The sequence below is a fragment of the Amyelois transitella genome, chromosome 12 (assembly GCF_032362555.1).
Source record: "Amyelois transitella isolate CPQ chromosome 12, ilAmyTran1.1, whole genome shotgun sequence".
Lineage (NCBI taxonomy): Eukaryota > Metazoa > Arthropoda > Insecta > Lepidoptera > Pyralidae > Amyelois > Amyelois transitella.
The window spans coordinates 10972539-11000290 of NC_083515.1; the positions used below are offsets into that span (position 1 = coordinate 10972539).

At 36.6% G+C, this 27752-nt stretch overlaps 3 protein-coding genes across 4 annotated transcripts; 1 reads left to right on the top strand and 2 right to left on the bottom strand.

Annotated features, from left to right (window-relative positions):
* Positions 1-3350: 3350 nt before the first annotated feature.
* Positions 3351-13719, bottom strand: LOC106136349 (ecdysone oxidase). Its single transcript, XM_013336875.2, has 4 exons — positions 13510-13719; positions 6235-6381; positions 5182-5315; positions 3351-5010 (listed from the first exon to the last, which is right to left on the bottom strand). The coding sequence occupies exons 2-4, from the start codon at positions 6374-6376 to the stop codon at positions 3418-3420; spliced, it is 1869 nt and encodes a 622-aa protein (XP_013192329.2). The 5' UTR covers positions 6377-6381; positions 13510-13719; the 3' UTR covers positions 3351-3417.
* Positions 13720-19546: 5827 nt separating this feature from the next.
* Positions 19547-20260, top strand: LOC106136356 (oxidized purine nucleoside triphosphate hydrolase-like). Its single transcript, XM_013336885.2, has one exon. The coding sequence runs from the start codon at positions 19663-19665 to the stop codon at positions 20158-20160; it is 498 nt and encodes a 165-aa protein (XP_013192339.2). The 5' UTR covers positions 19547-19662; the 3' UTR covers positions 20161-20260.
* Positions 20261-20881: 621 nt separating this feature from the next.
* LOC106136355 (nuclear pore complex protein Nup85) lies at positions 20882-27675 on the bottom strand. Of its 2 annotated transcripts, XM_060947041.1 has the most exons (10): positions 27503-27675; positions 26735-27427; positions 25827-25949; positions 24463-24678; positions 23911-24020; positions 23153-23370; positions 22772-22788; positions 22645-22684; positions 22073-22256; positions 20882-21246 (listed from the first exon to the last, which is right to left on the bottom strand). In XM_060947041.1, the coding sequence occupies exons 1-10, from the start codon at positions 27560-27562 to the stop codon at positions 21042-21044; spliced, it is 1866 nt and encodes a 621-aa protein (XP_060803024.1). In that variant the 5' UTR covers positions 27563-27675; the 3' UTR covers positions 20882-21041. The 2 variants fall into 2 exon arrangements, with proteins under 2 accessions (XP_060803024.1, XP_013192338.2); XM_013336884.2 differs by having other exon boundaries at positions 22645-22788.
* Positions 27676-27752: the final 77 nt, after the last annotated feature.

The following is a 27752-nucleotide window of genomic DNA, read 5'->3' on the forward strand; positions in this document are numbered from 1 at the left end:
TTCATGCAAGCTCGGCGGTTTCGGGTACTCTTGACCTGACCCTGACCCTTTGACGTTAATCAGCCTATTAATAGTCTTTTAGGCGATGGGCTAGCACCCTTGTCACTATTTGAATCTTAATTCCATCATCCTATACATCTGGACGTAGACTTTCAGTTGTTTCGAGACTGTTGGCTCTGTCTAGCCAGTAAGACCCGTGATCGTGTGTATGTCTGTTTGTTCATGCCCACGGAAAGTTCAGGAAAAGTTTTCATAATCTTCGCGTAGTTATATGACATACCCAATACTCTTGGATCGTGGTCATTCATGAAATCCCGGGTTCCTCCCTATAAAGGACGCGACTAGACAAATGCAAGAAGAAATATGTTCACAATGATTTAAATAGACGATGATGAAAGCATATAACAATCATTTACAAACAGCTTGTGTCAACAAACCTACTTTATTAATTAACATTGGGCCATCTTTAAAAAAAAAATCACTTCAAACCTTTTTCCTCGTTCTCATCAGAGTCTGATGATTCTGTAGTATCACCACCACCTTTATTAAGACTTAACAAACTACCTAAAGCTGATCTTCTGTATCTTCTTTTCTGCTTGATATCTCTAGCAATTCTATCGCATATAAAATCATCTCTTAATTCCATTGGCAGATCTCTTACAATTACATCCTTCAGAAGATCATTTTTAACTTTTGCATTAACGTAGCTATATGTGGCTTTAGCATCTTGGCCTTTATAGTCAGATTTCTTAAAAGCGCATGTACATTTTTTTATTATATCATTATATGTTGCAATTGTGTAGGATGTATTCCAAAGCCACGATATCAAACTCAGCAGAAATATGAATCCTACCAGAATTGCAAATATTACTCCTATATTATTTAAAATGGCAATGATAGCATTTTTGCAACATTTACTGTAATCACTCCCACCGGTCAATTTACACAATTTTCCGTTCAACATGTCGCGGAGTAGATACAAATTTTGCGATATTGTCGAACAATTCGACCTCAGCTCTATGGAATCCTCTTGAACTTTATTTGGTGGCTGTATAACTACGCCCATTCTGGAACTTATAGCGTACAAATCAGCCAGAGTTATAGGATGATCGTAATCACGACACGTATTTGTATTAGTAAGTAAAACTGAATCGGGCAAGTCTTTGGTAACATCACTAACACATGTCGTAATTTCTGTGCATTTGTGCGTATCATCATTGAAGAATGGTTTAGCTCCAAGATACTTCAGATCACAATCAGCAGAGTCGCAGTTTGCAAGGGAGTTCTCATCTATGTTATCACAAGTGACTGGCTTTTTATCATCAATATAACTAATAATCAAATCGTGTGTTTCCTTTGTTCTAGTATCTATAGGTATTTGTACAGTTTCTCTCTTGTATTTCTTATGTATATCACATTGATGGATTAAATAGATATCACAATAGCCGTACAGGTCATGTTGGTAGATTGCAGGGAGTACAAAAACAAAAGATTCCCTGTCCTTTTGTCTAACGTAACCTTTGAAACTGCCATAAATGTTCATGATGGTACAATCTGAATCTTTTGGACTTTTTATGCAGCACTGATTCGGCCAAGTGACGACTTTGCAAGACCTTGTAGGATGGCGGTTTTCAATGTCCAAGTAGAACTGTATGGCGACCGAGTCTTTCTGTAAAGGCATGATTCCTTTGTCAACAACACTTATGGAAGTAATAACGACTTTTACAGTGAAAGTGATTAAATATAGGAATCTAATACAGAGGCACATGTTATAACCTGCATTGTATTTGCTAAGTGACATTGACTTGAGAATACGTTTTTCTTTTTTGGAAAGTCAAAAGTCGAGTTTCTTGAATTAAACTCCTTACTATTTTGTTTAGATACATACATACAGTCATGTCTATATCCCTTGCGGGGTAGACAGAGCCGACAGTCTTGAAAAGACTGATAGGCCACGTTCTGCTATTGGGCTTAATGATAGAATTGAGATTCTAATAGTGACAGGTTGCTAGCCCATCGCCTAAAAGAAGAACCCCCAAGTTTGTAAGCCTATCCCTTAGTCGCCTTTTACGACATCCATGGGGAAGAGATGGAGGGATCCTATTCTTTTTTGTATTGGTGCCGGGAACCACACAATTTTGTTTACAGTTTTAAAATGTTATCCTCCGACTGCAAGTAGTAAAAGAGGTAGCGACTGGTTCGACATTTAGGTTCCTTTTTCCCGAATAATGACTGATTTATCCCCATATAACCTGCCAAATAAATTTCTAGCACGAACGAATATTAACCAGATTCCCACTTACTCGTTTCGTCGTGTCGTGTGTAGTGTGGTTCCCGGTACCAATAAAAAAGAAAAGAACCACTCCATCTCTTTCACAAGGATGTCGTTAAAGGCGACTAAGGGATAGGCTTACAAACTTGAGATTCTTTTTTTAGGTGATGGGTTTAGCAACCTGTCACTATTTAAATCTTAATTCTATAAAAAAAGCCAAACAGCTGACCGTGGCAAGTCAGTTTTTTTCAAGACTACTGGGTCTGTCTACCCCGCAAGGGATATAGACGTGACTATATGTATGTATGGTCCCACTTTGATTAATTTCTTCACAGTTATTCATAGGCGGTTTACTAATAAATAACCCAGAAAAATTATAAAATTATTATTTTAAAGTTCTGAAGCCATATCTCTTAGCATAAAACCTCACAATAATTACGAGTACGAGTATCTTAATAATAAAAATACAAAGAAACTACGGCCTCATCGCAGTGTTATCTCATAAGTACCTAGATTGATTTTTGTCTCAGACTAAAAAAAATTGTATGTGGCATCCTAGCGTACTAAAATTTACACTGAAGCTGTTGCTAATCAGATTGCAAACATGGCGGTACAAGAAACCTCGTTCCCGCCAATTTCCCATGTTATCGGCAGAAACGCGGGAAATTCACTTTGCGCGCCGCTCCGGCCGCCACCGTAGCTAAATCTCATTTGCGAAAGATTCTCTTGTTCAAATTTATGTATCCAATATTACAAAATAATATATTTAAGATATTAGCTAATAGTTTTACGTTCTGTCGCGCCCTCATTTATTACTTTTTTGAGATTCAGTGCTACTGAATAGAATTCCTTTTTCCGCTTTCACAAAAAAGATTGAATTGCACTCAAGCAAAGATTAATTTGAGAGGAAGGTTTCTAATAAATTGAAAAAGTTGAGCTGGATGCAAACCGAGTTTATCGTTCACAAACAGAAATAAACAATTCAAAGAATTTTGACAAATTATTTAATTTTTTTTTCCTATTTCTACGGTTGTGGTGTCGTGGTTAATATCGCTATGGTTAAGTTATTGAAAAACTATTTAAAAGTGACTGATCCTTTATTAAAATTATATTTTTACAAACTATCACATTAAGTGGTACTGTTCTCATAATTCATCCTTTGAGTTGAAGAAACCGTGGTCTTCTTTGATAAAATCAGAGGCTCTCTCGGCGATCATCATAACCGGAGCATTGATATTCACACTGGGCAATGTTGGCATCACACTAGCGTCTACAACTCTCAGACCTTCAATACCGAATACTCGAAGTCTGCTATCAACAACTGCTGTAGGATCATCTCTCTTTCCCATTTTAGCAGTACCAGCTGGATGATACACGTTGTAAGTCATCGTTCTCATCATACATATCCAGTAATCGTCACTGGAAAATTTGAATTCGTCACAATCATCATAATTAATCCGTTTTAATTCAGCATTTATCGCTTGGAAAGTTGGAGTTACGACGATTTCTGTGACCCTTTTCAAAGCTTTGAGGTATGTATCTACGTCACGTGTATCAGAAAAATACTTAGAGTAAATCTTCGGAAAGTCACGAGGGTTCCTGCTCCGTAACAGAATTTTACCAGTTGAATACGGCCTGCACAACGACACGAAAAATATGATTAACTCTTTTTGGTTGAACTCATCTATTTGCTTGCAAATAACATCTTGATAATTCATGATTTCTGAACACGTTTCATAGAGATATGAGGTATTAGGGACGAAATAATTATGATCAATTTGGACATCAGGCATCTTTTTAGACGGATCTGCTGCTAAGAAAGTATTTACATTAGGTTGATTGTAATTGAAAGAATGTGGACCAGTTTTGTCCATTAAATATTCCACAACAGCTTTGGACCAGTATTCATCTGATTTGGGACCAGCACCTGTATTAATGGTGACTGCAAATGGTATTCTGACATGGTCTAATAGATTTTCTCCAACTCTTAAATTAGATAATACTTCAATACCTAATTCTTCTAAATGTTCTTTCGGGCCAATACCAGACAACATAAGCAAAGCAGGAGTATTAACTGTTCCTCCACTTACAATTACCTCCTTTGTAGCAATAAATGTTGCTTCTTTGCCATTACTCAAAGTAACTTGAACTCCTTTTGCCTTCTTGTCTTCAATAACAACTTTGTTTGCAAAAGTATTTTTCAATACATACAAATTCGCGCGACCACTGATAGGGTTTAAAAATGCAGTAGCAGTACTGACCCTATGACCTTTGTGGTGTCCACCTCTGACCTTACCGACTCCCATGAGACTCAAGCCATTGAAATTGTCTATAAAGTTAATACCCATATCCGTATAGCCCTGAACTAGTATGTCAACGATTTCCGTATTAGTATAGTTCAGTTGCTCAACGATAAACTCTCCATCAGTGCCATAAAACTGAAGTAATTCTGGATTGTTAAGGATAAAAGGATCCAGAATTTTTTCACTTTTTTTCAGATATTTCTTAACTGAATCCCAATCCCAACCATCATCTTCTTCTAAATGCCACGGTTCATAATCGCCTGGAACTCCAGTCATGTGTAGCATACCATTAATGGAACCAGTCCCTCCTATCATTCGTCCTCGAGGCCAGAATGATCTACCATTGCGACAGCCCCTGTTCGTATTCTCATCCAGTTCTGTATAATATTGCCACACTTGATCAGAATGGTGGGTTGCGCCAGAGAAGTTAGGTATCTGTAATTTATAGAGAATCAAATTTGTTATAAATTATATATACCCGTGTGGTTCCCAGCACCAATAGAACAAAGAATAGGATCACTCCATCTCTTTCCCCGTGGATGTCGTAAAAGGCGACTAAGGGATAGACTTATAAACTTGTTTATCGTACATCAATCAAAAACTTACAATAGCCTCAATGGGCGGGTCATCTCCAGCTTCGATGAGAAGTACCTTCCAATCCTGAACCTGGGTCAGCCTGTTGGCGACGATAGACCCAGCAGTGCCTGACCCCACCACGATGAAGTCGAAACTGTCTCCATCTGAAATAGATTGGTAACTTACATTGTTTGGCTCACGGCAGGTGAAGATATTATTTAGTAATTACATAGTCGAGACTTTAAGGTTGTGTAGAAATAAACTTACTGCACATGCCTTAGCTCTTAATACTCGTAGTAGCATATTTGCCGAGAGATGAAATAAATTATTTTAATGGCATTTACAAGATGTTTATTTCTCCAAGTTTAATGGCCGACGCGACGGTTAAAAATCTTAACGAAATCAGAGAAAGGATAAAGTCCATGAATAAAGATAAAGCAAAATTAACAGGGATTGTGGTAAGTGGAAAGATGTAGTCTCTGCCTACACCATCGTGGAAGAAGTATGAAGTAGAAACATAGACATTGACGGCCTCTGTGGCGCAGCGGTAGTACGCTTGTCTGTGACACCGGAGGTCCCGGGTTCGAATCCTGGCCAGGACATGATGAGAAAATAACTTTTTCTGATTGGCCTGCGTCTTGGATGTTTATCTATATAAGTATTTATTATAAAATATAGTACATATCGTTGAATTAGTATCTCGTAACACAAGTCTCGAACTTACTTCGAGGCTAACTCAATTTGTGTAATTTGTTCCGTATAATATATATATATTTATTTATTATTATATACATACAACCATATGGTCACGTCTATATCCCTTGCGGGGTAGACAGAGCCAACAGTCTTGAAAGACTAAATGGCCACGTTCAGCTATTTGGCTTAATGATAGAATTGAGATTCAACTAATGACAGGTTGCTGGCCCATCGCCTAAAAAAGAATCCCAAGTTTGTAAGCCTATCCCTTAGTCGCCTTTTACGACATCCATGGGAAACAGATGGAGTGGTCTTATTCTTTTTTGTATTGGTGCCGGGAACCACACGGCATTATTATATTTATAGAAGAATGCATTCATCATTCACCTTTAACCCTGTGGAGACTATCAGCTGGCCAGTTCTCAGTCACCAGGCACTGGGCTGCAAAGATTTGTTGCAGGGCATTAGCAAAGGTCACCCCGGCCACTCCGCCGCTGAACCCCGGACAGGGAAGGTCGAAGCAGGTCATGATTACTGTAAAATGTTCCAAACTTTAGATTGTGTTTTGTTCATTCAGTCTAGTGTTCTTGAAATGAATGATAGAAAATTCTAAAAGTACATATATTAAAGATGAGCTTTGTAGGAAAGCCTTTTTCAGCACGGAGGATTAATGATAAACATGTGTGGCCCGAGCTTGACATAATGGCCTCTTTAATGCTTGTGCATTTTTGACATGGTCTTGACATAATTTGTTCAGTATGTACATATTTTATTTTATCTTTATTTTTATTTTATTTGACGAAATTTCGTATTGACATAATAGGTTCTACATTCATTCATGTTTTTTAATGTAGACAATGTGCATTCGTCCACGATTTAGATTTAAGAGATCTATATTTGTAAATTGACGTCCGATGAAAATGCTGCAGTGAAGTTTGTTCTGCCGCTTCTTCTACACATGCGCTTTGGAAGCGGTAGTAGTTATAATTAGATTTAAGTGATGTTACGTCAATAAGTGATACCTTGTATCCAATTTTGAAAATAAATCTATTCTAGTGGCGACAGGGAGAGGTCTATGTACCGAACTTCTGTCTTTTGTTAAATATGTCATTGACACATAAATAAAATCACGTCTCTTTCACAGCGGGGAAGGCAGACTGCATGTTTCCACTTACCAAGATCTTACTGATAAGTATGCCGCGTTCAGCTGTTTGGCTTAATATTTGAATCGAGATTCAAATAATGACAGGTTGATAGCACGTTGCCTAAAGAAAGAAAGGATACCAAGTTTAGAAGCCTATCCCTTAGTCGCTTTTTATGACATCCATGGGAAAGTGATGGAGTGGAATATTTCAGCGCTCATAAATGCCGTGAAAATAAATTATTTTTCCTAACACCAATTTGTCTTGGGAACCGTCGAAAGACGCTTCCAATGATAATAATATCTCCCTGAGTTTTATTGAGTGGTTCCCGGCACCAATAAAAAAAAGAATAGGACCACTCCGTCTCATTTCCATGGATGTCGTAAAAGGCTACTAAGGGATATGCTTTAGGCGATGTGGTAGCAACCTGTCACTATTTGAATACCAACTCTATATTTGAGCGGAAAAGCTGAACGTGGGCTATCAGTCTTTTCAAGACTGTGTTGGCTTTGTCTACCCCGCAAGGGATTTAGACGTGATTATAAGTATGCACGTGTTACCCTTTTGCGCAATTTATATAAGGGACAAATAAAGTTTCCCGACCTTTACATGTGACATTAAGAAAAGCGAATCCTTTTTGATTAGATTTCTACAACTGAGTTATGGTGAAAAGCTGATCTTAGAGTAAATATATTCATAAAGTGTGTAAAATATATTCATACTAGATTTTATACGCAGCTTCTAGAAAATGCTGCAGTGTAGTTTGTTCCGCCGCTTCTTATACACATGCGCTTTAGAAGCGGCATTAGATACAATTTGATTTAAGTGACGTGACGTCAACAAGTGATATCTGGTGTCCAATTTTGAAAATAAATCTATTCATTTCTATTCTTCGCCCGCGCGAAACTTGCGCCACCTACATAAAGAGACGATTTCAGCGCCACCTACAAAAAGGGACGAATTCAGCGCCACCTACATAAAGGGACGAATTCTGCGCCACCTACAAAAAGAGATGATTTCAGTGCCACCTACATAAAGAGACGAATTCTGCGCCACCTACAAAAAGAGATGATTTCAGTGCCACCTACATAAAGAGACGAATTCTGCGCCACCTACAAAAAGAGATGATTTCAGTGCCACCTACATAAAGAGACGAATTTAGCGCCACCTACAAAAAGAGATGATTTCAGTGCCACCTACATAAAGAGACGAATTCTGCGCCACCTACAAAAAGAGATGATTTCAGTGCCACCTACATAAAGAGACGAATTTAGCGCCACCTACATAAAGAGACGAATTCTGCGCCACCTACAAAAAGAGATGATTTCAGTGCCGCCTACATAAAGAGACGAATTCTGCGCCACCTACAAAAAGAGATGATTTCAGTGCCACCTACATAAAGAGACGAATTCTGCGCCACCTACAAAAAGAGATGATTTCAGTGCCACCTACATAAAGAGACGAATTCTGCGCCACCTACAAAAAGAGATGATTTCAGTGCCACCTACATAAAGAGACGAATTCTGCGCCACCTACAAAAAGAGATGATTTCAGTGCCACCTACATAAAGAGACGAATTCTGCGCCACCTACAAAAAGAGATGATTTCAGTGCCACCTACATAAAGAGACGAATTCTGCGCCACCTACAAAAAGAGATGATTTCAGTGCCACCTACATAAAGAGACGAATTCTGCGCCACCTACAAAAAGAGATGATTTCAGTGCCACCTACATAAAGAGACGAATTCTGCGCCACCTACAAAAAGAGATGATTTCAGTGCCACCTACATAAAGAGACGAATTCTGCGCCACCTACAAAAAGAGATGATTTCAGTGCCACCTACATAAAGAGACGAATTTAGCGCCACCTACTAAAGAATACAGGCTTTTCAATAATTCCAGGGAAACCATAGTTTTTACCGGGATGAAATGTAAGTACCTACTCTACCCTACCCTTTGTCCTTTACCAGACTCTTAACTATATATACGAATACAACATTTCAAGAATTAGTTCAGTAGATATCGCGTGTGAAGACAACAAACAAAATTGTATATAAATAAAAATATTTCTCTGTAAAAGCAAGTTGATTCTACTAGAATTAATATAATTCACTTTTAAACCGACTCCTTAAAAATGAATTTTATACTTAGAATATTTTTATCCTTAAATATTATAAAAGATGACGCGCGCTCTTCAATTCGCTCAAAATAACTATAATAACTCTAGTATGGGTTCCTACAATTTATTTCGTTTTCAGTTTACCACATGCACGTTTTAAGGTGCAAATCCATGGATAATTACTATATAATATACTTATATGTATTATATAATATATATGGATAGTTTTGTGCTGTATGGTTCCCAGCACCATAGAAAATAACCACCATATGTTTCCTATGGATGTTGTAAAAGGCGACTGAGCGCAAGGCTAATAAACTTGGGATTCTTCTTTTAGGCGATGGGCTATAGCAACCTGTCACTTCATATGAATCTCAATTCTATCAGTAAGCCAAACAGTTGGACGTTGCCTATCAGTATTTTCAAGACTGTTGGTTCTGTCTACCCAGCAAAGGATATAGACGTGATTATATATATTTATGCATAGATAACTAACTAGATAATATACTATTTATTTACGTATGTTTTTGCAGACTAGACGCCCAGACAGAGACATAATATAAGTAGTCCTTTCTACGTTCTCGGACATGTTATATTTATGAAACTACACTTCACTTTCTTTTTTCTTTTATTTATTGTAATAAATTGACATAATATTTTCATCATTTTATTAAGAATTAATTAATTGACTTAAGTGACTTATGTATAATTTTATAATAATTTGCATGCTTTTAATTAATAGCTGACCAGAAGGAAATATGTTTTGTTTTTACATCTTTTGTAAACCCTAGTCAAAAGCAAATAAATATTCTATTCTATTCTATTCACCCATTGTCATTCGAATGAATGAAGTAAGGAATTAACTTAGGTCAAAAATATAAACCTAGACATACTGGCGAATTAACAAGGCAAGTAATAGCAAATGTTTCTAAAATTTTAACTTGTCTGTGACTCCGTAAACGAATAAAACTAGTCGTTATATAAGTTCACTGCGTTTTATTAGGGTTATGGGCCCAGACTTGTAGCAAAAGGCTTTACCCAGCAAAGGAGCATAGTTTTTTTTGTTAATGAGACATTGAATCTCAATTCTATCATTAAGCCGAACAGCTGAACGTGGCCTTTAAGTCTTTTCAGGACTTTTGGCTCTGTCTACCCCGTAAGGGATATAGATGTGATTGTATGTATGAATTTTAGTCAGTTTTTAAGTAGTCTACATTCAGGTTATTGTCATTATGATTATTTTACATTATTTATTGAAACTTTATTGTTTAAGGAACAGCGTTATAAGGGAATGTTGTGATGTGAAAGAAGATGTAGTTACAGGAATAGAAAAGGGTATGTTGAGATGGTTTGGTCATGTGGAGAGGATGAATGAAAACAGGTTGACTAAGCAGATATACAAGGAGAGTGTGGAGGGAAAGGTCGGAGTGGGAAGACCTAGACGAACGTATCTTGATCAAATTAAGGACGTCCTGGTAAAGGGTCAGGTCAAAAGTACCCGAAACCGCCGAGCTTGCATGAAGAGAGTTATGAATGTGGATGAAGCGAATGAAATATGCAGAGATCGTGGCAAGTGGAAAGAGGTAGTCTCTGCCACCCCCTCCGGGAAAGAGGCGTGATTTTATGTATGTATGTTCATTGTACAAAATACAAATTTACAGCACAATTGGCTGACTTAATGCTTTACTGTGCAACTGCGGCTTAAATAAAGGGCGGACACGGTGACAGTGAAATAAGGGATTGTGAATAAATAACGTAGCTTCATAGGGCTTTCAGTAAAAGGTTTTAGTAAGAGAGTGGCACAAATTAATTTATATGTTTTACAAACATACAAAAGGGACCTTTTCTATCTTGCGACCAGACATTTTATTTGACGTCGACCAATGTTGTGAAACCAAAAGATATGACAATTATTAAGTGATATGAAGTCTCATTCATAATAATGCATAAAATTGTCCTATATAATAGTATCAAGGCAAAAATAAAAATAGAACTTAAACTAAAGAGATATATAGCACAAGGGCACTACTTATTTGTAGAGAAATTTCTTCAAGTAGGCCCGCGTCAGGAAAATATAAAGAATGGCATTGGCTTGTGTACATAATTAATAATATATAAACTAACATAAACTCACTGATAAACCTAAAACATATTATCTTATTCTAACAAATATAAAGAGTAACAAACTCTTTCACGCAAACGCTACTGAACCGATTACGATGAAATTGGTATATAGGTAGCTGAAGACCCAAAATAACACATAGACTACTCTTTATCCCGGATTTCCCGCGGGATTGATTCCTTAATTGTGTGGTTCCCGGGTCTTTAGAATACTAACAGAGGATCATCTCTTTCCCATTAATGTCGTAAAAAGCGGCTAAGTAAATGGGAGCTTTCAGCCTTTCCGAGATCGTTGGCTCTGTCTAACCCTCAAGGGATGTAGACGTGACTGTGTAGTATATAAATAGAAAAAAAAAATAATAGAATAGCGTTATAATTGACTACTTACCAAACCATTTTTTTTTTCAATGGTTCTGGGAAAATTTTCTTCGTATTTTATTTCAACTTTAAAAAGGGGCCAAAACAGAAAGCCGTCGAACTTCAGAAGCGAAATTTTAACTCACAACAATTGTAATTAGCAGAATTTTTTAAGAATTCACAAAATGAGTAAACATTCCAAACTTTTCTTTTCATTAAATTGTAAGTAGGTGTATAATTACTTATTGATTTTTTCTTATGACAATATAGGGAGTTTCCGTCAATAAGTAAAAGCCACATGAAAATCGATCCATCCTATTATTAGAAATACTAGAGACCGAAGGGGAAAATCCCGCAGATTCTCCTTCCCGCGAGAATTTCGGGACATCCTCTGGAATTTATGAAATTCTCCCGAAATACCTAAAACCGATGGACTGCATACCAAATATAAAGTCTTTAGTTCCCTTTACATCCCATACCAATTTCAACTGATATAAAATGCGCAAGAATTTAGCGCCACCCAGTTAGTTGCAAATCCCATGGGAATATATTGTTACGAAAATTATATTATATTTTTACTTTAGGCGAAAAGTACCCTATGTCCCTTTTTCAGACTCTTTATTGATATATTTGCCATGTGGTTACCGACACATATAGAAAAAAAAATTGGACCACTCCATCTCTTAACCATTGAAGTCGTAAAAGGCTAATAAGGGATAGGCTTATAAACATCGGAATCTTCTTTTAGGCGACGGGCTAACAACCTGCCACTTTATATGAATCTCAATTGTATCATTAAGCCAAACAGTTGAACGTGTTCTTTCAATCTTATCAAGAAGATCTCCCCGCAAGCGATATAGACGTGATTATATCTATCTATGTATGTATGTATTTTCCGAGACTCGACGAACTGAAACAAACAAACTATCTAGTTTAATTCTACGAAATGGCGAGGTAGTTCCACCCCAGGTGGCCATTGCATTCAATATTCTCTCAAGATAATTGCTATTTCTATTCAACCGTAGACAATTGTTGTAATGAATCTATTCCAAAATAGATTAAGTAATTGTTTATCTATTACTGTGAAACAGACAGTCTTAATAATGTTTCTTTCATCAAGACGTATTCAAGAACTTCGTCATGGTTTTAATCAAAAATACACTATAGAAATCTTGTTACATACATACATACATATAGTCACGTCTATATCCCTTGCAGGGTAGACAGAGCCAACAGTCTTGAAAAGACTGATAGGCCACGTTCAGCTTTTTGACTTCATGATAGAAATCTTATTGATATAGGAATAAAATTTAGTAATTTAATATTTATCTATGCTAATATTACAAAGCTGAAGAGTTTGTTTGTTTGAACGCGCTAACCTCAGGAACTACTGCTTCTAAATGAAAAAATATTTTTGTGTTGAATAGACCATTTATCGAGGAAGGCTTTAGGCTATATAACATCACGCTGCAACTATTAGGAGCGAAGACATAATGGAGAAATGTATATTTATAAATTATTCATATTTGAGGGCTTCAATGATGCCCATAATAACTATTCCACGCGGACAAAGTCGCGGGCACTGCTAGTATATTATACGCCTAAGATATTATTATATAGGAGGTAAGTATGAAACTCCTGTGTGTAAAATTCGTCAAGCATGTTCCTTGGAAAGCATAAGACAGCAATATTTCCTGAAATTACCAAAACTAAATTTATTCTTACCCGCGAGTGGATCTACGGGTATATAATCCTATACTATTAAACGAGCATTCCCACAAATGAACACCCAAAACAACTCCGCTCGATCACCCAGGTACTGTTTCTTGTATTTAATTCTAAAATATATGTTCATATACGTACGCTATGACAATATATCCATTTTTTTTTTAATTAATTCATATTACAAGGTGTGTTACTTACGATTATTCCCAATGTAGATAAATGAAGTTTGATCGTTAATAAATTCACCAAATTAATCCATTTTCCGAAGCGATTTTTCTCACGAAAAGTTTTACAGATAATCAAAACTAAGATTTTCGTTGTACTTATTTATATTTTAGAATGTTTTCTACACAGAATAGCAGAACAGAATGATGATATCTATGTTGTAATTAAGTGTAAACAGTAATTACATAACAACTGATAGGTTATTATCACACGTTATCAACTTTATCGTATTTATTTGACACTATCACCTTCTTAATTCTATCATTAAGCCAAACAGCTGAACGTGGCTCGTGAATCAGTCTTTTCAGACTGTTGGCTCTGTCTACCCTATAGACGTGATTATACGAATGAATGAATGAATAAAGCCGTACTGCTGAACGTGGCCTTTCAGTCATTTCGAGACCGTTGGCTCCGTCTACCCCGAAAGGGATATAGACGTGATTGTAGTTTAGCCTAGCTTATTAATAGATAGATAGAATAACCTTTATTGCACATAAATTATAACAAAAATAACTTATCCTTAACTTATGCTAAAATGATGTAAAATAGGCGGCTTGTCACATCAATTAGGCAGTCTCTTCCAGGTAACCACAGTCATAATAATTGCTAAAATGATCTTCTTTTAGAAACGGTTTAAGAGATCATGCAGAGCATGATCTCTTAAACCGTTTCTAATTCCTAGATTCGCTTTTCTAGTCTGTGCAAATGTGGATAATAATACACGTCTTTATTTATTGATTTAATAAAATAAATTTATATATACAGGACAAATTACACAGATCGAGTTAGCCCGAAAGTAAATTCGAGACTTGTTTTCTGTGATTCTAACTCAACGATACATCATCTCAATCTTCTTAAAATTTATGCCTTGTGGTTCCCGGCACCAATAGAAATAAGAATAGGACAATTTCATCTCTTTCCCGTGGATGGATAGATATCGTAAAAGGCAACTAAGGGATAGGCTTATAAACTTGGGATTCTTCTCTATGGCGACGGGCTAGCAACCTGTCACTATATGAATCTCAATCCTACCTGAACGACCTATCAGTCTTTTCAAGACTGAGACTCTGTCTACCGCGAAAGAAGTATGGACGTGATTATATGTCATATATACGTTCTTAAATGTCTCCGGAACTATATATAATTAAGAGTCTGGAGAAGGATATAGGGTACATTTCATCCCTGTAAAAATTAATGTTTCCTTGGGATTTGCAAAAAACCAGTATACTTTTGTAGATGGCGGTAAATTTGCTGCGGGTAAGAGCTAGTTTAAAAATAAATTCTTAAATAGTTCTATTCACCCATGACCGTAGTTACTATATCTAAAAAAAAATATGATTGGTAACATTTGTCTATGTCTCTATTTTTGTAGTGGCAACTAATGGCGGTCGTATATTTTTTTCTACTCAAGATATGAAGGTAATATTTTCTTTAGCTACCACTCTCTGGAATATGAATGGTAAAAAATTACGTGTCTTGGCTGAGTATGTTCCTATTTCTGTTACTATTTTTATATAAGTTATGGCGTAGGTTGGAATAACATTATCCCGTTAATAAATATATATGAGTCAATCTTTATGCGTTCAAATCACTCAGACATAAGTAATAAACTCGAGACTTGTGTTATGACTAGACTCCGCAACCCCGCTGTTTTTTTTTAATTCCCAATTTTTTTTTAATGATAACTTTGAGTTTCAATTAGTGACGAGTTGTTAGACCATTGCCTAAAATAAGTGTCCTAATATTTATTTTTCTGAAAAGTTACCATTTCGACTTAACCAGGGATTGAATCAGAAATGTAAGTAGATACTTAAGTAGTATGTATTTGCTTAAAGTTGACTGATTGGCTGTTTGGCGTACTTATGGACAGATAACTCATGGTCGTGTGATTTCCAGCAAAATAGGACTACTTCATTTCTCATCATCGTCTCTTCAACTTACTTCGTTTCCCATCTTTGCAGTTTCGGTTTATAGATATTTATTGACTCATAAAGAATACAATAATTCACTTACAATGAGTCTAAAACTAATTTATAAATAATTCGTAAAAATATTGACGCAAATAAACAATGTAGTTTTCGAAAAAGTTAAGTAATTTACAAAATTTTGGTGTAGATATAATTTTTAAGTCTTCCTTTAAACAAAGTCAAAGATTTTATGTTTTTTAAGTCCTTAGGTAAGTCATTAAACATTTTTGCTCCTTCATATAATATATCACTCTTTCCATATTTAGTTCTAGGTGTGGGTAATTTTATTTTATTTGTATTTCTTAAATGGTGTTTATATTTATTTATCGTAAAAGTTATTTTTGTTTGAATTTTCTTCTCAAGAATTTTTTTTACAAGAATGCACATTTTATATTTATATAGTTGATTTAAATTGAAAATTTTGTTTTTTTTATAAAGAGTTACAGTATTCATTAAATAGTTAAAATTAAATAGTGTTTTTATTACCTTATTTTGGGACCTCTGGATCAAATTCATATTTGTCTTATTTGCACTACCCCAAATTTCAATTAGATATTCGAGGTGGGACCTTACTAAAGAATTATATAACATGTACTTAACCTTAAATGGGATGCAAGAACCAACTCTCCGTAAAACGCCACGCAAAGAAACTAGCTTTCCTCTAAGATGTTCGATCATCAAGATGAAGTCCTAGATACTTTTCTTCGTTAGAGCGATGTAATTCTTCGCTATTTATAGTAAGACACGGGTAATGCGGTATTTTTTTATTTTTTGCAGCAAATATCATGTAGTTAGTCTTTTTTGTATTTATGGTTAATAAATTACATTGGCACCAATCGTGAAATTTGTCGAGGTCTGTTTGTGCTGTATGAATTAGCTCCAAAAAATCAAGTCCGAAATAAAATAAACATGTGTCGTCTGCATATAGAGTTATATCGCCTGTAAGCCCGATTGTAGTGATATTATTAATATATATTAAGAATAAAAGGGGTCCCAAAATAGATCCTTGTGGAATTCCACAAGTAATACTTTGTGGTTTACTCTGGCAGTCCCCTATTTTAACAATTTGATATCTGTCGGTTAGATACGATCGAAAGATTTCATAAGTCATACCTTTGATACCGAGATTTTCTAATTTGTTTAAGAGTAGTGTGTGGCTTATGGTATCAAAGGCTTTTTTAAAATCTATAAAAATACCCAAGCCAAACTTTTTATGGTCAATGTTTGTTTTGATTTGAGATATCAGATCAATTGCCGCAGATAGTGTTGAGGATTTTCTTCTGAAACCATATTGCTTTAAAGTTATAAAATTCAATTTTGACAGATGATTGTTAAGTCTACGGTATAATGCTGTTTCAAATATTTTTGATAGAATAGGTAACACTGAAATCGGTCTATAATTGCTGGGGTCAGTTCTTTCACCCGACTTATAGACTGGAGTAACACGCGCTACTTTGAGAGAGGAGGAGTTTTGTCCCTTCACTGTTCAGGCCAAGAAACAACAATGAAAAAAAATGTTGAGGTACTTTTAATGAGGCTTATTCAAATTCTAAATTTTTATTCATTATTATAGGATACTTCATACATACATACATAAAACCACGCCTCTTTCCCGGAGGGTTAGGCAGAGACTACCTCTTTCCACTTGCCACGATCTCGGCATACTTCCTTCGCTTCATCCACATTCATAACTCTCTTCATGCAAGCTCGGCGGTTTCGGGTACTTTTATACTAGGATACTTCATATCGCTTAATAATTGTCAAATCTATTGGTTTCACAACATTGGTTGACGTCAAATAAATTACTTAAATAAAACTAAGTTTACTGCCGCTTTCAAGGCGAAAATGCAGAAGAAGCGGTAACAAACTGCACTGCAGCATTTTCTTCAACAACGTCAACTTCACTTCATCTTCGTATTGTCTGCGTAAGTAACGTTAATTTAATAGGATCTTAAATATTTTTGATGCTGCAACTTTTAGCGTTAAAGCTCATAAAAGCACAGGCCGTCTTCAAATTACTCTTATAGGAAGCTTTTAAGGAAGCATGTTTACACCTGGGGTATTAAAGGCTAGCCGCACACAAGAAGATCGAGAAATGAATTGATTCATTCATTCATTCATATAAACACGTCTATATTCCTCGAAAGACTGACAGGCAACGTTCATGTAATTATTGAGATTCAAATAATGACAGGTTGCTAACCCATCGCTTAAAAGAAGAATCGCAAGTTTGTAAGCCTCGTAGCTGCCTTTTACGACACCCATGGGAAAGAGATGGAGTGGTCCTATTCTTTTTTCTTTTGGTGCCGGGATGGTTCCCGGCACCAAAAGAAAAAAGAATAGGCACTTATGTTATTGATTTCTTTAGGTATTTGTAAGCGAATGAAACCGTTGCTTGTTTTTAAGCCTCAACAAAAAACGACGGATTGTCTGTCTATAGCTATTCTTTAGCTACCGAACAGATGAACCGATTTTGATTTTGTTTCTTTTATTTGTTTTTGAGGTGAATTATTGTTAGTCGGGAGTCTATGATGGCCGCCGCTACAAAATGACGGAATATTATTTTTTTCATGACTCCTCAATATAAGTACCTACCTATCAAATAAAAAAGCTTGAGTAATACCTAGTTTTTAGAAACAGCTGAACGCAGCCTACCAGTCTCTTCAAGACTTTTGGCTCTGTCTACCCCGCAAGGGATATAGACGGGATTATATGAATTAATATATTATATATGAATTAATGAATGAATAGTTTTTTATGTAACTACTTAAGTTGTAATAGATTAAAAACTAAAGTCAGGAGTCAGGTCAGTTATTTTTAATTTAATAAGTCTTATACTTTTTGTGTTTTAAGTGGGGACAGTGCCGGTCTCATTGAACATTTATGACCAAATTTCGAATGTCTTGAAAAAGGGAGATGTTAGGAGTACTACCCGTAATGCATAAAAAGATTAATGAATGTGGAGGAAGCGGGAGAGGTCTGTAAGTATCGTAGCAAGTGGAAATCCATAGTCTCTGCCTACCCCAATGGGAAACAGGCGTGATGGTATGTAGTTATATATGTTATACCCAAATATCTAAGTAAATATTTTCGTAAAGAAACTTAATAGGTAACTTAATATCCCGGAATCCGCATTCTTTCCATCGCGGAATTTCCCTTGACATTAATATTCCTGTTGATTACATAACTTGCTCGGGATTATTAATGTGTGAACATTCCAGAAACATGGCGCCTGCCTATGTACGTACGTACAAACGTACATACTTGCCTATTTGTGTTTTGTTGGTTTATGAATATTCATTTATTTTGACAAACATGGCGTCTTTCAGATGCGGTTCTTGGAAATTATTTATTTTAATTTCTTAAATTACATTACAATTAAGTATATAATATTTATACAAAAAAAAAAAAACATCATAAAAAAATATTTAGTCACCGGTAGCGGAATTGGCAAACTGCAGCTACCGGTAGTGGGGCCTACAGATAAAGACACGTTCTGACAATGCGTAACGTGCCGTGTCCAGAAGTAGATACTGCCTTCTGCATTTGACCCTTGATCAAGCCAACTAACGAGAGCCTCTTCAGATATTGGTCGAGACACTTCATTATAAGACCATTCGCAGATACGACTTTCGGGACAATGATCGTAGAATACCCATTCCACATGTGGGTAACCTCGTGAGCCAAGTCAAGGTACTTGTCAATTTGGCCTTCCCGGTTTATTATTTATTACATTATTTACATACATAACTTTATAATATAATCACGTCGCTAACCCTTACGGAGCAGACAAATTCAATAGTCCTGAAAAAGAGCTATATTATTATCCACAGCTATATTATTACTCAGTCAAGAGTATTTTTCTATTGACATCTGACTAAAACATTATACCTACCGGCAAAATTTATACTCGTGAAGAATTTGGTTGCCACATTTACTTATAATGTCTTTGATTGCCACAACGAAAAATTAAAAAAGACTTCCGTCAACGTCAGAGTTCTTGACGTTGATGTAAGGCATTGAAGTAAGTGTAAACAAACAAAAGCCTGCACAGAAACAAAACTTGTACAAATATTTGAAGAAAGGTTTCAATCGTATTTTAAATAAAAGTGTCGCTTCTTTTATAATTATCATCATCTTTATTAATACCAACAAAAAAATGCTCAGAAAATTGTACACTCTAGTGTTTGTAAGGCAAGAAAATCAAATTCTCTTAGGAATGAAAAAGCGCGGTTTTGGCGTAAACAAATGGAATGGTTTTGGAGGGAAAGTCGAACCAAATGAGAGTATCATTGAAGCTGCTGCCCGAGAATTAAAAGAAGAATGCAGTTTGGAGGTAAAGACTAGCGATTTGAAGAATATAGGCCATTTGGAGTTCACTTTTGAGGGACAGCCAACACTGATGGATGTAAGAGTTTATTCAACTGATATCTTCACCGGAAAGCCTACAGAATCCGAGGAAATGCGTCCCAAATGGTTTGATGTAGAAGACATACCATTTGATGAGATGTGGTTGGATGATAGACTCTGGTTTCCTTACATGTTTCAAGGAAAAACTTTCTTTGGCAGATTCCACTATGAGGGTTTTGAAAAAATATTGAATTATAAAATTGAAGAGCTGGAGTCCATGGATACATTCTATGAGAATCGGGAATAGTTCAGTAGGTCATAATTGTCTTTACAATTAATTTTAAGGGAAACAGTGATTACCTACCTACTTGTAGTAATTAGAAACCTAATGTTTTGTAGTATTTTTTAATGCTGTGATTATCATAATTTACATTTGTAGAATAGTGATTGACTATCTGTCAAGTGATTTTTTATTTTTTATACAAATAAGTGTATAAAAAACTGTTGGCTCTGTCTACCCCACAAGGGATATAGATGTGAACATATGTTCTTGTGTATTAGAATACAGGTACTAATAATAATTATTCATCTAAAATAATCAGATATCTTCATCTCTGACTGATGAGGTCAAAATTAACAAAATTAAGAGTTGATTTAGAAACAAAATAATTGCTGTGATATTATTTTAATAATAAAAATAATTTGGAACATACATGACTTGTGTTATCTGTTAATAAAGATGTTTGATTGAAATAAATACAAAATTATTAAAAATAAGTTTATTTGATCTCATTCACTGTTAACATTTGAATCATTCACTTACAAAAACTAACAATGCTGCTTTTTATCACAAAATTACAAAGTGATATAAAAATGGCTTATTCACTTACAATACATTATAACCTCAGTGTTACTATAATGCGCCTATGGCAAAAAAAAAAATTATGATGGCATTTTTTATCATTTTACATAGTTAATGATGACATTCATAACAAAAACTGCAGATAAAATTATTTTAGTGGAACTGTTTTTTTTTGTGGATGATATAAAATGTATACTACTATCAAGTATCGCTTCTTGCCCAGAATAAAGAGACATGGTTTTATGTACACATATCACTAAGCACGGTTGTGAGTCACTTCGTATAACCACAAACAATTAATCACCCAATCACATTTACACTTAAAACTATTCTTCTTTCTCAACATCCTCTAACAGCGTCCTGGCAAGGTTTCTGGATAATGCCAACCTCAGCAGGTCCGCCTTCTCTCCAGCGAGGTCCTTGGACTTTAATTCTAGGCACTGCATTATCTCGAATGTGTCTGATGACGAGAAGATTGGCTCGTCTGACTCCAACAGTGGGAGGGAATCCAGGAGTAAGGTCTCCCAGAAACTGTGGAAAAGTTATGGTAAAAATATTATCTATGGGTTAATACTACCTAATTATAATTAAAAAAGTACTTTTATTTATGCCAGTCAAAAGATACAAGATACCAAAGTAAGACACAGGCTGTAGAAATGATTACAGAATTGAGTAATGTACAATTAAAGAACTATGAAATTGGACTAAGCAGAAAACAGTTTATTTTTAAGAGAACTTACTATTATTTAGACTACCAATGGTCAGACAGAGAAACAGCTAAATTTTCCTGAACAGATTACTGCTTTGGCAGGATTATAAAAAAAATACTAGACTACCTATTGACAGACCATGAACTTGGAGGACTGCATCATCCCCTCAAAGAGTTAAGAATTGTTGATGAAATTGAGCAGGCTTCACTTTAGATCCCAAAAAGGAAGTAATGGCACTTTATGAGGCGAAAGGTCAAGCCAAGAGTAACCAAAACCGACGACCTAGCAGAGTTCTAAATGATGATGAAGCGGAAGAAGTACGTTGGGACCATGTTACCAACGCCTCTGGGGTGTTATACATACATACATATGGTCACGTCTATATCCCTTGCGGGGTAGACAGAGCCAATAGTCTTGAAAAGACTGAATGGCCACGTTCAGCTATTTGGCTTAATGATAGAATTGAGATTCAAATAGTGACAGGTTGCTAGCCCATCGCCTAAAAAGAATCCCAAGTTTGTAAGCCTATTCCTTAGTTGCCTTTTACGACATCCATGGGAAAGAGATGGAGTGGTCCTATTCTTTTTTGTATTGGTGCCGGGAACCACACAGCACTGGGGTGGTTTGAATCTATTTATGTAACTTACTAGTCCGGAGCTATGTTGGATGTGATTAGAGACACCAGAAGCTTAGCCGCCTTCTTGAACTCCCTGTTCTTGTACAGTCTGTGGAAGTCGCAGTATTTGCTGAGGAACAGCAGCTCGTCCGCCAACAACATCGAGGCACCGGCTGTCAGCAGTAAATCCGAGGCGGGGAGTGTTGCATTGCCCTCTGTAATTTTTTAAATGGAAAAAAAAACATTTATTTGTTAACGAGACATCCCTTATGTGCATTTTTATTTCCAGAAAAATACTTTCTCTGAACATTCTAAAGTGGAATAAATGTGTATTTCTTGGATAGGCATGTAACATCTTCGTCTTTATCAGGTTCGTCTGTATTGTGGAAGACAAATACCTAAGCCAATAACTAATTTTAAAAAATCTTTAAGTATTATCGCGCGAAATCCTATCGCTGTCCCGTTTCACGTCATAATACCGAGAACCACACGGCATAGATAAATTACAATTATGTAAGGCTGTGCTGCTTTATTAATTTTTGTTCAAATTATTCACTATTATAACTTGTAAAAGTAGCCCTAAAATATATAAGTGTGACCTACCCGCCTGCGTGTAGGCCCTGAGCGCGGCGCCGGCGGCGCGCGCGCACAGCGCGGGGCTGCGCGCGCGCAGCGCCCAGCACAGCGCGCCGCCCGCGCGCCCGCCGCACAGCGCGCGCGCGCCCGCGCACGTGCACACCGACTGGGCTGCAATACAAATTGACATAAATAAATATATTTTATGGTCTTCCTTATGGCGTAAGTCTAGCTTTTGTTCATGATCCTAGATTGGGTAAGTCAGGATTTTCCATAAAGTCGTCTTATTCTAATACATACATAAAGTCACGTCTATATCCCTTGCCGGGTAGACACAACCAACACTCTGGAAAAGGCTAAAAGGCCCCGTTCAGCTGTATACCTTTGTGATAAAATTGAGATTCAAATAATGAAAAGTTGCTAGGCTAAGTTTATAAGCCTTTTACTACATCCAATGGTAAAGATATGAAGCAATTCTATACTAAAGTGCCTAAAACCACACGACACTCATACAAAAGGTAAAAAAAAATCTTACCAACACCGAGAAGACCATATTTCTTAGCTTCCGCGACCACTCTCATAGCTTTGGCTTCGGTTGTGATCGGTAACCGCTCCAGCATGAGCTCCGCCCGCCTCGGACCCTCGGGGGGACAGGAGACCAGGTACGAGAGACCAACAGACCATAACGACTGGTGTTCCATTAGCAGACATCCGTATTCTAGGACCAGGCTGTCTCGAAGGAGGTTTGTGACACTGGAATTGATTAGATGAACATTTAATTGTTTATTCAAACTGCCTCTCAAAACACAGATTTTTGTAACCCCGCTTACCCTAATGTACTGCAAAATATATGTTTTACCATACATCTTCCTCCAGGCTTTTTAGTCCCGGTTGCATCCTCACAATAACGGAGAGGAGCCCGGGGTATGCCTTTGACCATGGATCCTGGATTGAGTGAGTCAGGTTTTTACACGAAGAGACTCCCATCCGACCTCCGCAACCTTTGCAAAGGGATCTGCCTACGTGCGCACATTTAATACCTGTATTATTTATGTTAGCTTTATATGATGTTGTTGATTGTCTAATGATTATAACCATTTCTAAGATGACATCAAAATGAAGACTTAATCGTTAGAATAGAATAGATTTTCAAAATTGGATAAAACATATCACTTATTGACGTCACATCACTTAAATCTAATTATAACTACTGCCGCTCCCAAAGCGCATGTGTAGAAGAAGCGGCGGAACAAACTACACTACAGCATTTTCATCAAACATTATAAAACTTACTCGGTCTGATGTTTGTCCAATATCTTCAATTTGCCACAGTGGTACAGCATGTCTGTGAGATGAGTCGCGAACCAGCCGTTGTCTGATATTTGTTGAATTTCGCTGATCACCTGCAAGTTGTGAAAAATTGTTTGAATTATGAAAATATTAGGATATTTCTTGATTTAACCGAAAGGATGTCCTAGCATAAAGGATGCATAAATTAATTTTATTTACATATAATAATAAGTTACATCCTCTGGAGAGCCCGGGGTCCGCCTTTACTACCCTGACCCTGGATTGGGTCAGGTTTTTACACTAAAGGACTCCCATCTGACCTCCACAAAGTTTGCAGGGGAACCTAACTCATATTGGATTGTGGTCTTGAAAAGACTGAATGGACACGTTCAGCTATCACATCTACATACATCAATATAAATCTCAGAGTAATCCCATCTATATACGTCCACGACGGAGCAGATCTCATGCCCACAGCTGCGGAAGTTAACTCCTGTCTCCGAGCCCAGCACGCGATGCGTATTACCCAAAGCTAGTTTGACAATCATCACCAACCTGATGTAAATCCCCATCGAGCAACGCTCGGAGTATCACATCTAAATGAGTCCGGGACGGAGCAGACCTCATGCCTGCACAGGCTGCCGCCGCGGAGCTCAGCTCGTGTCTGCGAGCCCAGGGCGCGGTGTATAGCACCCAGCCACCGAGCAGGTCGAACCAGGAGTTGTACTTGTCACGGATCGACTCAAATGCACTGTAGTCGCCAATTATGAGCTGAAAGTGGTTTGAAGTTTAAGGACCGTATTCTGCATAATCATTATCATTTATTTCTTGAATATGGTTACAATATAGGTCTTAAGTATTTAGGTATAGTTTCTGCGAACACATTCTACCCCGTAAGGGGTCGGAATTATATACATATTTTTAAACTAGCTGTGCCCGCGACTTCGTCCGCGAGGAATAGTTATTTTGGGCATCATTGAAGCTCTAAAGGATAAATAATTTCCCCCCGTTTTTTTCACATTTTCCGTTATTTCTTCGATCCTAAAAGTTGCAGCATGATGTTATATAGCGTAAAGCCTTCCTAGATAAATGGTCTGGCAGCGTATAAAGGCTCTGTGTAATTATGATCATTTTGGAAAACATTCGTAATGTTTAGTTCTATTAAGATTAATTTTACTACCAGCAAGACTTGGGTTTCAATTTAGTACTGGTTAACATAACAAAACGTGGAGGTTACTCATAGGAATCATCAGTCGTACGTCTCCCATAGCTTTTAGGCTGCCTTCAATAAGTACATGCTTACAGTTTAACGAAAAACATTAGGCAAGACATTCTCAACTAGACATAATTAAGGGGAAAATCTGAAACTTGACTTGACTTTTACGTTACTGGTACTGACTTATAACAACGTACAGCTGTAACTACTGGACAAATGAAGCTAAAATATGGAGTTTATATTCTAAAAGGGAATACAGAAGGGCACCAAGAATTACCCGGCCCATTCCTCCCATCGTTCGATGTATTCAAGAGACAATTAGCCGAGCGCATAACCTCAATTTACTGAACTTTTGCAGTTATATTTCGTTTATTAGTGTGACAGCGAACTTATGTATTTTTTTTGTTGTATTTTATGTTCTTATGTAAGTGATGTAAAATATGTCGTTATAAGAATAAAAGTCTATAAACCTAATACTAAACCATACAAAATTTTTATTCATTATTATAGGATACTTCATATCGCTTAATATTTGTCAAAACATTTGGTTTCAAAACATTGGTTGACGTCAAATAAATTACTTAAAACTAAATTTACTGCCGCTTCCAAGGCGTCAGTGTAGAAGAAGCGGCATTCTCCAATCTACAGCCTTTCTTGCTTTGAGATGAAGCCATAATTGTATTCTAGTTCAGATAATAATTACCTTCATAATAAGCTCCAACTTTGGATGGGAAGCGAACATGCGGCTCCCCAGCTTGGAGCGACACTCGGCCTGCCAGTGCTTCCAAGTGATGGTGAACTCTCCTGTTGATGCTCCTGCGTAAACCTGTAAAGTGGTGATATTAGCTGAACTATCATAGAAATTAAACAAATATATATATACGGGACAAATTACAGATTGAGTTAACCTTGACGTAAGTGCGAAACTTGTGGTATGAGATACTAACTCAATGATAAATCACTACATAGTATAAAACAAAGTCGCTATTTTAGTATTTGTCTGTATGCTTAAATCTTTAAAATTACGCAAAGGATTTTGATGCGGTTTTTTGTAACAGGTAGAGTGATTCAAGAGGAAGGTTTTTATGTATAATAACATTTATAATTTTGCACCCGTGCGAAGCCGGGGCGGGTCGCTAGATTTATAATATATACTTATAGGCCATAAACATCCAAGAACCAGACCAATCAGTAAGAGTTCTTTTCTCATCATGCCCTGGCCAGGATTCGAACCCGAGCCCTCCGGTGTCACAGACAAGCGTTCTACCTCTGCACCACAATTAATTTTAATATAAAATAAGTAATATAGTATAAAGTGAATTATGTAATGTTGTTAAAACATGCATTTATTTATCCAGTTTGACACTTTACTCAGATTTACAAGAAAGCATCATATCTGCATATTATGTTCTTTGAGTTTGAGATTGCAGATCCATCACTAAGCCTACAGCTGAAGTGTCCTTTACAGATTATCTACTCTGCAAGGGATGAAGACCATGATTATATGTATATATGTAAGTTGAATATAGATAACTCAGTTTATTTTCCAGTAAAATATTATATCATAAACAAATTGTATGAAGAAATAAAATATTTACGACCAGAACTTACACTATAAATTGGCATAGTCCTCAGAGAGTTGTCCAAGAGCTTAAACTCATTTGTGTCTGTTGCCGAATGTAATTTCAACAGCGCTCTGGCCACATCGACCCTCCCCTGCACTACCATACCCACTACCGTGTCCCAGTACTGCGGATGATCCTCGGATCCCCTTTCACAAGCCTCCAGCAGCTGAGCAGCGATCTGCTCATGGCACGGAAAGTGAAATCTCACCCATTCCAACAAGAACGGCAACACCACATCACCGGGAATGTTATCAATGAATAATATCTCACACAAATGCCAAATACACTCAACAGAGTAAAAAATTGTTATATAGGACAGCAAGGAGTTCTTATTAATGCCATCCGTCTCCTTTTCAGCCGCTTCCTGAAGGCTCTCAATACAAACACGAATGATTGAGCGGTATTGGCGGGAGAGCTTCAAAAATTCTACTTGATTGTCGGTTGTTTTAGCCGCTTCGGCAGCCTTTTGTAGAGATAAGTATGTGCCGTTAGACTCGTTGACCAGTTTCCTCAAAATTGGCGTAAATAATAAGACTTCCTGTCGAATGTTTATAATCTTGTCGCCGCTAGTGTCTGTGGGTGTTTTGCTTACAGTCTGGCTCCGAGGATATATTGTAAGTTTATTTCCACTTCTCCATGTACAAGCTACCCGCTTTTCGAAACATTTATCTGGCAAATTCTGTAAAAACACCAATAATTATTGTCCAAAGTTACAAACATACATAACCTTCAAACCAAAATTATTGTAACTTACAAAAGCCTTCACATTTTTGCTGTCTGAGCTAATAGAACGATTTATATATGAATTACTCATATTGGAAAATGATAATAAAATTACTGGTTTTACTGTATGATTCGGGCTATAAAATACCAAAACTCAAAATCCCCAAAATAAAACGGTCCCATTGGTTGGGGTCGACGTTTTTGGTTGACATCTGTATTGACTTGACGTTGACAATTTCCTTCTGTTTTGATGAAGAAAAAGAATTTTCAAATTTGAGCTG